Source organism: Hemiscyllium ocellatum, chromosome 22 (genome assembly GCF_020745735.1).
Source record: "Hemiscyllium ocellatum isolate sHemOce1 chromosome 22, sHemOce1.pat.X.cur, whole genome shotgun sequence".
In the NCBI taxonomy this organism is placed as follows: domain Eukaryota; kingdom Metazoa; phylum Chordata; class Chondrichthyes; order Orectolobiformes; family Hemiscylliidae; genus Hemiscyllium; species Hemiscyllium ocellatum.
The window spans coordinates 2525467-2539533 of record NC_083422.1 but is presented as its reverse complement, the minus strand read 5'-3'; the positions used below and the strand labels follow the sequence as shown (position 1 = coordinate 2539533).

Genomic DNA, 14067 nt, shown 5'->3' with positions numbered 1-14067 from the left:
TTCCAACTTTCCAGCATTTTAATGTTTGGCAGAGATCAGAGTAAGAAATGTATTTCCTAACCAGGAGTTTAATAAATCAGTTAAAGTTGAGGAATAGATCAGCTCAAACGAAACCTAAATAATGAAGAAATCAATGAGGGGGATGAAGGGTTAGAATGGGCACAACACCAGAATAAACTACTGATGGGGAGGCATAGTGATGATAGTGGACAGAATTACACCTTCCGTTGATAGTTAGTGAAACAGACACTATTGTTCAAAACCAACAAGTTGCTTAGAATATATATTTTACCAGTTTGAACAGATAAAGGATGAGGGTAGTGCTGTAAGCTTTGTATCTAGAAACAGATTTTTCACAGGTGATGATCGCTGGCCATGGTCAAATGACACACTGCAGCAGTGGCAGAGCAACTGGATAGATAATTAGAATAGCCACACTCCAAGAACTATCATACGGTTTTCAATGAATCACTGCTAGTCAAGCTGCATACTGAACTGTAAAAGCTAAACAATGCGTGGAAGTAAAATAGAGGATCACTACAGTTTAATAGGTCTGATAAGATTCTAGACCAGTTTGACTGGATAATTATTGAAACTGAGCATCAAGAACTGTTAACAGACGAACAGAGAGAAAGAGACTGCTAAAATTAGGTTTAAAAGCCAGATGTGGTACTCAAATGAGTTATGAAAGTGATCAGGAAATGTGCTGAAAAAGAAAGCAGTCTGAGGATGTCACAAGTTCATGAACTATTGAGACGCACAGAAGATGGCAAATAACATAAGGATGGTCTGTTACCCCATGATTTAAACAAAGAACTTGACATACCTTTGGGTCACTTTACAGAACAATTAAGCCCTGTCAATCTCATACCAAGATCCACTCCTGAGACCATTGAAATAGCAGGCTTTAATGAGTGAATCCATCCCAAAGTGCTGAACTTGGACTGACACTTTTAGGTAAAGTCATACAGTCACCCTTAACATCTAGTCCCATTTGCCAGCATTTGGCCCATATCCCTCTAAAGCCCTCCTATTCTTACACCCATCCAGATGCCTTTGTAACTGTACCCGTCTCCACCACTTCCTCTGATGGCTCCTTCCATACACGCACCAACCTCTGTGTGAAAATGTTACTCCTCAGGTCTTTTTTAAAATCTTTTACCTCTAACCTTAAACCTATGCCCTCTAGTTTTGTACTCTCCCACCCTTGGCTATTCACCTATCCGTGCCCCTCATGATTTTATAAACGTTTATGAGGTCACCCCTCAGCCTCCAGCACTCCATGGAAAAAAGCCCCAGTCTATTCAGCCTCTCCCTACAACTGCAGTTTGGAAGAGTTTGAGAAGAAGCAAGACACTAGAGAAGAAAAAAAAACTAAGGAAAAGACTAAGCATTGAAATTTTCAACTTATGGTTACAACTGAGATCTGCTCCTCTCCCCAAATCCTAATGTCAGACACATAAGGAAGTAGGTTTGGGAGAGAGATTAAGGTGATGCTAAAGTGATCAGAGGTGGTCCAATCTGATTTTGACTTACAGAGAATAAAGAATAGTACAGCACAGGACCCTTTGGCCCACCAAGCCTGCGATGACACATCATGCCTTTTAAACTAAAAATGTTTTGCCTCTGCGTGGTTAGGAGAGTCCACAAGGTCAGGTCTGTGAATCTGGTTGGAGTTTACATAGAGCTAGAGGTTAAAGGGAAACAGGAGGGCATAGAACTGTTGCATTCAAATATCACAAATTGAGTTACAATGCAGAGAATAAAGGAGGAAAGCAGTGACGACGACAGAGAAAATACCACTTCCAGAGTCAGAAGGGGTAGCATTTGTGACTCAGATGAGAGCTTCTTTGGTACTGTAGCTGGAATGAAAAGCCGCTTGCAGGGTGTAAACACAGATCTGAGAAATGATGGTCAGGAATTTGGTGAATTAATTAGAGATTAACTAGGAATTTATGGAGATGGTTGATAGGCCTTGGCATCAGTTCATAAAACGGACAGGGTACTGGATAGGAGATAAATACTGAAATTGTTAGAAAGCAAAATGTGAGCTACAAGAAATAAAAGACGTGTTAAATTAAAGGAGAATAATGCACCAGGGCCTGACAGATAAATCCAAGGTTAATAGAATGATTCAACACAGGATCAGGCCATTAAACCCCTGCTAACCACTGGGAGAGTTATCTAATTAGTTGCGTTACCCTTCTCATTTCCTTTAACCCTGTAAATATTTTCTTCAGTTCTTTTTTCCCCCAAGACAATTGAATTAATCTGCTTCATTATTTTTTCAGGTTGTGTATTTTAGGTCACAATTACTCACAGCATAAAACAATGTGCTCCCTTGATACTAATTTTTTTCTCTAGCTGAACACCTACCGTCTGTGGCCTCTGGTTATCGATCTTCAGCCTTTAGAAACAGCTTTCCTTGCTTATCCAAGCAAAATCATAAATAGTTCTGAACATTTCCATCAAACATTTTCTTAATCTTTTCTGCTTCAAGGATAACTCCAGCTCTTTCAGATCTTCTACAGCATTAATTCCCTCATTCCTGATCACGTTTTATTAAAATGCTTCTGCACCTACTGTGGCCTTGCCAGACTTCCTACAGTCCAGTCCCTAGAATTGAATACAATATAGCAGCCGCAGTATGACCAGTACTTGACAAAATATGACATCCTCACTTTTGTACTCTATTCCTCTAAGGGGCAACTAACAGATTAGATTTGAGCTGTGCAGTCCTGCTGTATCCTTTTGTAAATGGTAACATACAATTAAACAGGAGGAGGGTATTGTTGTCCTCAACAAAGGAGGAGCACAGTGAATCAGTGCAATGAGTGAGGCTGACACATTTGCAATCCTCTTCAGCTGGTGTTGACTGCCATTGTGTAAGCTCATTCTTTCGTTGCCGGTTGCCTTTTCCATTTCAAGTTAGGAGAAAAGCATATGGGATTGTTGAGATTATTTAGCTATCTGACACATGTAACTCTCACTATTCAACATGTATATGGTCCTGTGCTGTGGCTTCAAACATTGGTACTTCATTTTCATATATAATCCTGGTGCTGCTCCTGGCATATCCTCCTGCTGTCAGATCTGCACCAGCTATCTTTTCCCTATGGCCCTGAAAATCTTTCCCCACACATTGATCCAATGAATGCTTACTGAATCTGCCTCCATCACTCTCTGACAGTATAGTTCAGACCCTACTTGATTTTTAACACCTCTATTAACTGCAGCTTGTCTTTTGTTACTCAATTGCACTAGTATCGAAAGTAGATAATGGTGCAAGGCTTTGGGGGTGGAGACACGTGCAGTGGGAGATAGAATGGGCCATTCTCTAAAAGATCGAGCATTTTGTGATATTTAATTAAAGATCAAGTGAAAATAACTGAGTATGAAATTACAGGATAGATGTCAATACAGATTATAAACTGGTTTGAATGCAGGAACAGAGTGGTTTAGAAATTCATTCAGTTATTTAAAGTAGACAGTGACTCCTCACAGAAACTGTTTGGAGGGCACTTCTGTTCACTGTGAATATTTTGGATATGAAGTTGAAAGAAACACTATCATAATAGTCAATAGTTGAGGATTACAGAAGCTGCAGATATGTATGGATAGAACATAGAACAAAACAGCACAGAACAGGCCCTTTGGCCCACGGTGTTGTGCCGAACATTTGTCCTAGCTTAAGCACCTATCCATGTATCTATCCAATTGCCGCTTAAAGGTCACCAATGATTCTGACTCTGCCACTCCCACAGACAGCGCATTCCATGCCCCCACCACTCTCTGGGTAAAGAACCTACCCCTGACATCCCCCTTATACCTTCCACCCTTCACCTTAAATTTACATCCCCTTGTAACACTCTGTTGTACCCGGGGCAGTAAGGCAAGAGATTCCACAGAAATTAGAGCGCAAAAGCTCAGCCCAGGTAGTGTTTAAATTGCAAATGAGCAATCCACAACCCTTACCCTAACATCAGTAATTATATTCTGTCCTCCTCCATATGTTTAGCTAGTTTCCCTTTAAATATATCAATGCTATTTATCTCAACCACTCCTTGTGGTGGCAAGTACCACATTCTAACCACTTGGAATAATGAGGTTTCTCCTCAATTCCGCTTTAAATTTATTGGTGACTACCATAACGTAAGGTCCCTTGTACTTGCCATTTCCTGAATTGTAAACAAATGGATTTTGACTTTGATCCTCAATTTCACCAGTTTTGAGTGGAAGTGAGTGCAGGCGCAGAACAGAGGACAGTGGGCTCATTCACAGAAACATGGTATATTTTGTACAGATGAAAGGGTATAAAATTAGAAGGGTAACAAAATAGATTAAAGAGAAAGTTGGAACACGAGGTTTTTTTTAAAAAATGGTTTTAAGTACATTATCATCATGTCTAGTCTATCAAATCCAAATATAATTTTGAAGTCCTCTGGTAACAGATAATCACAACCATTCTGGTATTATCATTTTAAATTTTTTTGCCTTTTCCAATATTTCTATAATCCTTTTTGTATGATGTATTGTGCACTTAACCTAACTTCTACATGTCAGTATTATTGTTCTTAAAAAAATGAATCACATTGATACAGCTTTATTCATCTGCTCAGTAAATTTCCCCTTATCTGGATCTCAAGCACCTGGAATTCTCATGCAATCAACATCCGAGGTGAGAAAAGGGATTCCCAATTTCTAGGATCCAGATAACAGGGACTTTATTGTATTAGCAATTGGAATAGAATATTGAATCAGAAGATTTATTAAAACTATTTCAAGACTTGTCTTATCCATAAAGATAGAATCGCTTACCTTGGCCAGGTATTTTGCTATTTCAAAATTTCCTTTGTTCCTTTGTCTTTTTTTACAAAACTTAATTCCCAAGGAATCGGTGACCTCCTTGTTGTTCTTACCAAAGCACATCCGGTATTACCAAGGTTGCGCCCACATTGCTGATGAAGACCTTATGGTTGACGCGTCAACTCTCCTGCTCCTTGGATGTTGCCTGACCAGCTGTGCTTTTCCAGCACCACACGTTTTGACTCAGATCACTGAGTCCTCACTTTCTCCCAGTGCCAATATAATGCCAAGCATTACTGCCTCACAGCACCAGGGACCCAGGTACAATTCCAGCCTTGGATGACTGTGTGGAGTTTGCCCCGTGTCTGTGTGGGTTTCCTTTGAGTGCTCCAATTACCTCCCACAGTCCAAAGATCTGCAGGTTGGAGGATTGGCTATGCTGAAATTGTCCTATAGCGTTCAGGGATGTGTAGGCTAGGTGAATTAGCTAGGATAGATGTGGGGTTATGGTATACCGTAGGGTGCTGGATCTGAGTGGGATGCTCTTCAGAGGGTTAGTGTGGACATAATTGGATCAAATTGGATCTTTTCGCACTGTAGGGATTCTATGATTCTAAGTTGCCTGTATCAATGTAGCAAATAAGGTAGTTTCAAAAAAATGATAGAGCAGATTGATTTTAAAAAGTACCTTATAGAACAAGAGCTAGGAGGGGTCTGGGAGTGTCAGACATTAAAAACCCCACCTCAAGTGATTAAACTATAAAAATACTCATGAAATCTTGAGTTTTATGAGAATAGGTGTAGAACGTAAGAGTCAAGATGCAATGGCAAATCCACATAGTCGGAGTACGGTGTGCAGTTTAGATCTCATATTATATGCAGAATGTTAACCTGATAAGTGTACAGCACAATGCCAAACAGAGGAGTAAAATGAAGACAGATTTGAAATCAGAGCATTTTAGGTTCAGAGAAATTATACAAAAGCTAAATTTATGAATGGATGGGACAGGATAAATAAAAACATTGATTTAAAGTCTAAATGAGGGGAATGTCTTAATAAGGTAAAGATAGAGGCTGGATTGGGAGACAGTGGATGTTATAGCCATAGATTGTGATTGCAGCAAACACCATTTCAGTTATTTTAGCAGCTAAAGGAAAGAGGACAAAGGGACATCCAATAGCATACATCTTAACCATGTGGAAAAATAACCACAACAATCTATTATGGGTTGTGATTTCAACAGGATTTTGCATTTGAGACTCAGCTCACATCATGTACAAAGCACAAACGACCAAAGTTCTGGCAAATAGATAACATTGGCTATTGTAAAAGGAATGCTTTGCAAAACCAATCATAGGCAGATTATAGATTAGAGTAAATTACCTACAGTGTGCCCAACAAGTCCATACCAACCCTCCGAAGAGTAACCCATCCAGTCCCATTTCCCTCTGACTAATGCACCTCACACTACGGTCAATGTAGCATGACCAATCACCTGATCTACACATCTTTAGACTGTGGGAGGAAACCAGAACACCCAGAGGACACACAGAATGTGCAAACTCCACACAGACAGTCGCTCAAGGCTAGAATCGAACCTGGGACCCTGGCGCTGTGCTAACCACAGAGCCACCGTGCCACCCCCACAGGTGGCATTCAATTATAATTGAATGATAGTTAACAGTCAGGATCCAGGTGAGAGGCACAAAGCAGTCAATGGTTACTGTTATATGGACAACTCAAACCTCTGATCATAAGGCCCTGGACTGTCTAGTTAATCAACTAAAGCACATTAATTGATGCAGAGAGCAGGAAAGACAGCACTGCACATAATTACCTCAGTTCTTGCTGCATACAGTGGGATATCATGGAATGGAGACAGGAACTGACCCTGGGCATTGCCTTGAACAGAAACACAAGGGTCAGAAAGACACTGGAAGCAGTCAGTTCATTAGATATCTCCACACCTGAAATGCCCCATTACCTCAGATGCACATACTCAATCCCAAATACCCCACCCATATCTTGTCAGCCACCCAAAAGCTCAGACAACTTCCAAGCCACCAAATATCCCACTCAACCCCTTCCCCAACCTAGGCCTCCTGAAAGACCAACTGCAAAACCTCAAATATCCCAGTCAACGTCTGAAATTCTGATACCACTGTCCCACCTGTCAGTCTCAGTCCTTTCTCCACCTGCATACCTCCAGAACAGGAACTCTCCATCACCTCTCCAAACCACTCTCTAAGAAACACACAGTTTCCACTCCCTCAAACAAGAACAAATGGAATCCTCCACCTTCTGGTTCCCCTTCCTCCTTCAAACTCACTCACTCTTACTCACTCAGGGATGGCATACTCACCCTCAGTATCCTTCTCACCATCCCTTTCCCTGCTCTCTGCCTCACCTCCACCCACCCACCCTCTCTGCCTCACGTCCACACACGCACCCTGCCTGACCTCCAAACACCCACCCTCTCTGCTTCACCTCCAACCCACAGTGCGTGCCTCCCTCACCTCCACCCACCCTCCCTCCTTCTCTGCCTCACCTCTACCCTCCCTCCTTCTCTGCCTCACCTCTACCCTCCCTCCTTCTCTGCCTCACCTCCACTCACTTACCCATCCTCCCTCACCTCCACCCTCCCTCCTTCTCTGCCTCACCTCCACTCACTTACCCATCCTCCCTCACCTCCACCCACCCTCTCTCTCTGCCTCACCTCCACCCACCCTCCCTGCCTCACCTCCACCGTCCCACCCTGCCTCACCTCCACCCACCCTCCCTGCCTCACCTCCGCCGACCCTCTCTCTCTGCCTCACCTCCGCCGACCCTCTCTCTCTGCCTCACCTCCACCCACCCTCTCTCTCTGCCTCACCTCCGCCGACCCTCTCTCTCTGCCTCACCTCCACCGTCCCTCCCTGCCTCACCTCCACCCACCCTCCCTCCCTGACCTCCACTCACTATTTCCTCTATCCTCTCTCTCCCTCTCCTCCCCAATCTCCCTCTCCTTCACTCTTTCTTTCCTCCCTCTATCCTTCTGTCTCGCTCCTCCATCCACCCTCTCCTCTGACTTCCATACTCCTCTCCACCTCACTCACTCAGGAACAGACGGTAGGTGCCGGTGTGCTCTCGGCCACGCTCTTCCCTACGATACCCCGCCATGGCTGCACAGACACTGACACCACCCCCTCCTACGTCAGTCACACACCCTCCGGTAACGCCATCACGCCCGCTCGAGGACACGTCAGCGACACACCCCCGTTCGATTCAACGCCATGACGCAACGACACGGGCTACTGGCACGCCTCCCCAATGTTGACGCCATCACGCTGCGTGCCCGCCGTCCAGTCCAGAGGGCATCGTCTGATGTAACACGCAGATGCTGTCACCTTTGACCCGTGGGGTTGGGCGCGTAGAAATGATGTGTGCGCAGTGTGATTACAGACCAGCACCAGGATGAAGTGTTCGTTAACCGTGCGGTGCCTGCAGCCCAGAGAGTGATGGAGAAAAACTGTAGTACAAAAAAAATAGGTGGAAAGGCAGGTTTTGAGATGGACTCAGAGTCTACAGCGAGGTATTGTATTGATAGGTTAATGATGTGGAGGAGCCGGTGTTGGACTGGGGTGTACAACCTTACAAATCACACCACACCAGGTTAGAGTCCAACAGGGCCGCTCCTTCATCAGGCGGTTGTTAAGGACATAATTGTAAGACACAATATATATATAACTTATAGAATTAGAGACTATACATTTTGCGTCTTACAATTGTGTTCTCCACAACCGCCTGATGAAGGAGCGTCGCTCCGAAAGCTAGTGCTTCCAGCTAAACCTGTTGGACTATAACCTGGTGTTGTGTGATTTGTAACTTTGATAGGTTAAGTAAGTGGGCAAGAGGTTGACAAATAAGAGTATGACGTCGGTAAATGCGAAGTTGTTCATGCCAGAAGGGAGAACAAAAGGACAATTATTATCTAAATTGAGAAAAGCTGGAGAAAGCTGTAACACAGGGACTTGGGTGCACAAACACAAAACGCTAGCACAGGTGCAGCAGGTAATCAGGAAGACTAATAGAATGTTGGCCCTTATTTCAAGGGGAGTGGAGTTTTAAGAATCGAAAGTCTTACTGAAATAGTACAAGATGCCAGTCAGGCCTCATCTGGAGAACTATGGGCAGTTTTGGTCCCTGTATTGAGGGAAAAAATATTTCATTACATTTCAGAGTAGTTTCACTAGGATGACTCCTGGTATGGAGGGATTGACCTGTGAGCAAAGGTTATATCAGATTAAAACAACTCAGTGGAATTTAGAAGAATGGGAGGTGAGATCATTGAAACATGTTGGATTCATAAGTGTAAATGCTGAGAGGATGTTTCCCATAATGAAGAGGTTGTTGATCGGGGGGGAGAATCAAGGGTTTACAGTGGAAAATGCAGAAAAATGAATGTGAAGTTCACTGGATCAGCTGTGAGGGGTTGAATGGAGTTATAGTCTTATGGAACCTGCACAGTGAGAGCAGCATTACAGGAGGCTGATTGGTCCATTGTTGCCATGCTGGCTCTCTGTAGCAATCTAATTGGCCCATTCTTCTGCTATCTTTCTGTAGTCTCAAACACAATCTATCATTCCCATGTTTAATCTGTTCCAGAGCAGTGCCCAAAAGAGAGCCCTAGTTTTTGGACAATTCTAGTTTTTGAATGGTTGAAGTTTCAGATTCAAAAATGTTTACAACACAGAAGAAGGCTATTTAGCCCATCATGTCCAAAAGACAATAAAGATCTGACCAGACTAATATCAGTTTTTAGCCCATAATACTATTGTATCACAAGTGAGTGATGCTTAAATGTTACAAGAGAATATGCCTTCCTACCCACCCTGACCATTTGCTCATAATCCCATACACCCCTGTCAATTATCCTCAATCAGCCTTGAATGTTTCCTCATAGCTCAGACTCTCCAGGCAGCATCCTAGTTAATCTCCTCTTCACCCTCTCAGCATGATCAGATCCTTCTTATATGTGGTGACTATCACTGCATTTAGTTACTCCAGTTGTAACATAACCAGTGTTTTATAAACAGTTCCAGCATAACCTCAACCTGTATTCTATACCTTGGTTAATAAGGTCAAGTATCCCATAAGTCTCCATAACCACCTTATCTACCTGTCCTGCTACCTTTAGGGCTGTGTGGATATGCAGAAGGTCCTCTGATCTCCAGATCCTTTCCTTATTAGCCTTCCCTCACTTTTCCATTTGCTGCTGCTCTGCTCATCAGCTGATCAGTCCATTCTTCTCCTCATGCAGTTTAAGCCTATCCTCATCATTATCAATTTTCATGTCATCCTTAAAGTTATTGATCACATCCCCTACATTTCAATCCAAATCATTTTGTAAATCCCACACAGACAGTCTCACACAGGGCAGCTCGCACCTTCAATGTATTATCTGGGCTGACATGACAACATTTGTTAAAGTTCACTTGAGAATGTAACTTTTTAAAAAGAACTATATGAAAGAACTGAAACAAACATGGTCATTTTTAAAAGATGGGGTGGTACGGTGGCGCAGTGGTTAGCACTGCTGCCTCAGCACCAGAGACCCGGGTTCAATTTCCCCCTTGGGTGACTGTGTGTGTGGAGTTTGCACATTCTCCCCGTGTCTGCGTGGGTTTCCTCCGGGTGCTCTGGTTTTCCCCCACAATCCAAAGACGTGCAGGTCAGGTGGATTGGCCATGCTAAATTGCTCGTAGTGTGAAGTGCATTAGTCAGGGGTGAATGTAGAGGAATGGGTCTGGGTGGGTTGCTCTTCGGAGGGTCAGTGTGGACTTGTTGGGCCGAGGGGCCTGTTTCCACACTGTAGGGAATCTAATTAAATAAAATAAAATGAGAGACTTAACAAACAATCCGGGTCTTTTTCAATATATAATTTCAGTTACATCACACTGTAAACCTTTGTTATGAATTCTGTGTCTTACTCCACAACTGCCTGATGAAGGAGCAGCGCTCTGAAAGCTAGTGCTTCTAAATAGACCTGTTGGATTATAACCTGGTGTTGTGTGATTTTTAACTTTGTCCGCCCCAGTCCAACACCAGCATCTCCAAATCTTCACTTTTTGGGACATGGTCATTCCAGGATGTTGATAGGGAGGATTTCAGCAATAGTAATGCCTTTCAATGTCAGAGGAAGATGGTCACTATTTGGTACTTCTGTGGTGCAAATGTTACTTGCTACATATTAGGCCAAGCCTAATTTTTGTCAAAGTCTTGCTACATATCAAGACAGAATGCTTCAATATCTGACAAGTTGCAGATGAACTTTGTGCAATCATCAGCAAACAACCCCATCCTTTATGATGGAGGGAAGTTCTTTGATGGAGGTGATTGGTCTTTGGGCACTGTCCTGAAGAACTCCCACATTGATTTCCTGGGACTGGGATGATTTTCATCCAATAACCACATTCATCTGTTTTTGTGCGAGGTGTGACTCCAGTGAGTAAGCTCATTTTAAAACATTAATTGATTTAATTAATGCTGGCAGAGCTAGTATTTATTGCCTATCCCGAGCTGCCACTGAGAAGGAGATGGTGAAGGAGGGGTAGCACGGTGGCTCAGTCGTGAGCACACTATTTCACAGCACCAGGGACCCAGGTTCAATCCCAGCCTTGGATGACTGTGTGAAGTTTGCACATTCTCCCTGTGTCTGTGTGGGTTTCCTCTGGTTGTCAGTTCCAGCTGTCCGCTGCAGTGGACAGGCCGATGTGCTTATTGATTGAATCTGTGGATGAGTGCCATGCCTCTAGGAATTCCCTGGCTGTTCTCTGTTTGGCTTGTCCTATAATAGTCGTGTTGTCCCAGTCGAACTCATGTTGCTTGTCATCCGAGTGTGTGGCTACTAAGGATAGCTGGTCGTGTCGTTTCGTGGCTAGTTGGTGTGCATGGATGCGGATCGTTAGCTGTGTTTCTGTTTGTCCTATGCATACCATGAACACCAACTAGCCACGAAACGACATGACCAGCTATCCTTAGTAGCCACACACTCAGATGACAAGCAACATGAGTTCGACTGGGACAACACGACTATTATAGGACAAGCCAAACAGAGAACAGCCAGGGAATTCCTAGAGGCATGGCACTCATCCACAGATTCTATCAATAAGCACATCGACCTGGACACAATATACCGGCCACTGCAGCGGACAGCTGGAACTGACAACCGGAAGCGTCAGATACAAATCACTATAAATGCCGGACGAAACATCACAGAAGCACTTCACAGGAGGCTCCCAAGCACTGAGGATGTCACCAAGACAGGGGACGAAACGTTTGCAACACAAATTCCCAGCTCGGCGAACAGAACCACAACAACGAGCACCCGAGCTACAAATCTTCTCCCAAACTTTGAACATCCATTTTAATGTAGGTTGACCCACAATGTTGAAATGGAGAAATTTTCAGGATTTTGACCTATTGACACCAGGAATGGTGATATATTTCCAACTCTATGCTGAGTGACTTGGCAGGAAACATGCATGTGGAGGTATTCCCTTTGTCCTTCTAGATGGTACTGGTCATGAGTTTGGAATTCAGTGATGCAATTGAATACCAAGGGGTGATGGTAGATTCATTCTTGTTGGAGGTGGTCATTCTCTGGCCTTTTGTGATGTGAATGTTATTTGCCATCTGTCAGCCCAAGCAAGGTTAGGGTCAGGTCTTGTTGCATTTATACATTGACTGCTGCAGTATCTGTGGAGTGTGAATTAAACTGAATATTGTGCAGTCATCAGCGAACATTTCTACTACTGGTTTTATGAGGGAAGTTCATTGATGAAGAAGCTAAAGATGGTTGGGCCAAGGACGTAACCCTGAAGATTCCTGCAGAGAAGAACTCAGGTGACTGACCTTCAACAATCTTCCTTTGCAGTGGGTATGATTCCAACTGGCTGAGAGTTTTTCCTTGATTTCCATTGACTGCAGTTTTGATGAGCTCCTTGATGTCACACTCAGTTAAATGTGATATTTAAGCAGTACTCTTACCTCACTAGCCTGGGAAGGTGAGTGAGTAAAAGGCAAATTTAGAAGTTTGTTTTTGCAGAAAATCTGATTTTTTTTATGGTGTTTGTGGATATGGGATTCTATTGGTTAATAACTTTAATAATGGACATACTGAATTTAGTACACCCATTGAATACTATGATTGTTCTTTGTTAGATAATGTACACTTTACAAAAACTGGAGTTGAGTCAAGGACTTGCTGGCCTCACAACAAATGCTGGAAAGAATGGAAATCTTTAAAATTAAATGAAAGTCATCAACTGCTTGTTTTAGGCAGATTCCTCGTGAAGACCTTATGCTCGAAACGTTGACTCTCCGGCTCCTCAAATGCTACCTGACCTGCTGTGCTTTTCCAGCACCAAACTTTTCGACAACTGCCTACTTTGATTTGATTAGATTAGATTGTATTCTCTGCAGCCCAATAAATCCACACCAATCCTCCGAAGAGTAACCCACCCGGATCCATTTCCCTCTGACTAATGTACCTAACACTACGGGCAATTTAGCATGGCCAATTCACTTGATTTGCACGTCTTTGGACTGTGGGAGGAAACCGGAGCACCTGGAGGAAACCCACGCAGACACGGGACAATGTGCAAACTCCACACAAACAGTTACCTGAGGCTGTAATCGAACCTGGGACCCTGGTGCGAAAGTAAATGCATGTATGAAACATCTTGTGATCTAATGCTTTGTACAGAAAGTGAAAGTTTTGCATTTAATATATTTGAACATTTGGCTGTACATGTGAATTTTAATTTTTATTTAATGGGGGATCTTACTTTTAGTTATTATTTTAATCAACCTGTTCACAGAAGTCTGGAGTAGGTGGGATTTAAACTCTGGTCTCCTGGCTTACAGGTAGGGTCACTACCACCACACAATAAGAGACCTCTTAATTTATTTATTGTATACAAACTGTATCAGATTAAAATCATCAACCCAGGATAGGGATTCACTTGAGCTAGAATATATAAATAAGCAAACAAAAAAGAAAATATTCTCAAGTTCCAAGATGGAGGGTGGGAAAAACTTTGGAAAACAAAAGTCAAAACAACAGCAGTTTTAAAAGGGAGAAGAACAGACAAAGGAAGCACATGGTGCGGACAGTGCAGGAGAGAGAGAGAACCTGCACAGTTACTGCCCTTGCTGTTTTGAATTCATGTATCGCTGGACATCGGAATGCGTCTGGGAAAATTAACAAATAGTGAAAT

General features: G+C 43.1%; 1 protein-coding gene across 1 annotated transcript in view; it reads right to left on the bottom strand.

The window, feature by feature from the left end:
* Positions 1 to 8011, bottom strand: part of LOC132826401 (inorganic pyrophosphatase-like) — a 36946-nt gene extending 28935 nt beyond the window's left edge. Inside the window, exons 1-2 of the mRNA XM_060842297.1 lie at positions 7903 to 8011; positions 6645 to 6709 (exon numbers count right to left, since the gene is read on the bottom strand). Coding sequence (XP_060698280.1) covers positions 6645 to 6709; positions 7903 to 7966 — 129 coding nt within the window. The 5' untranslated portion in view covers positions 7967 to 8011. The remainder of the gene's footprint in view (positions 1 to 6644; positions 6710 to 7902) is intronic.
* Between the last annotated feature and the right edge of the window lie 6056 nt (positions 8012 to 14067).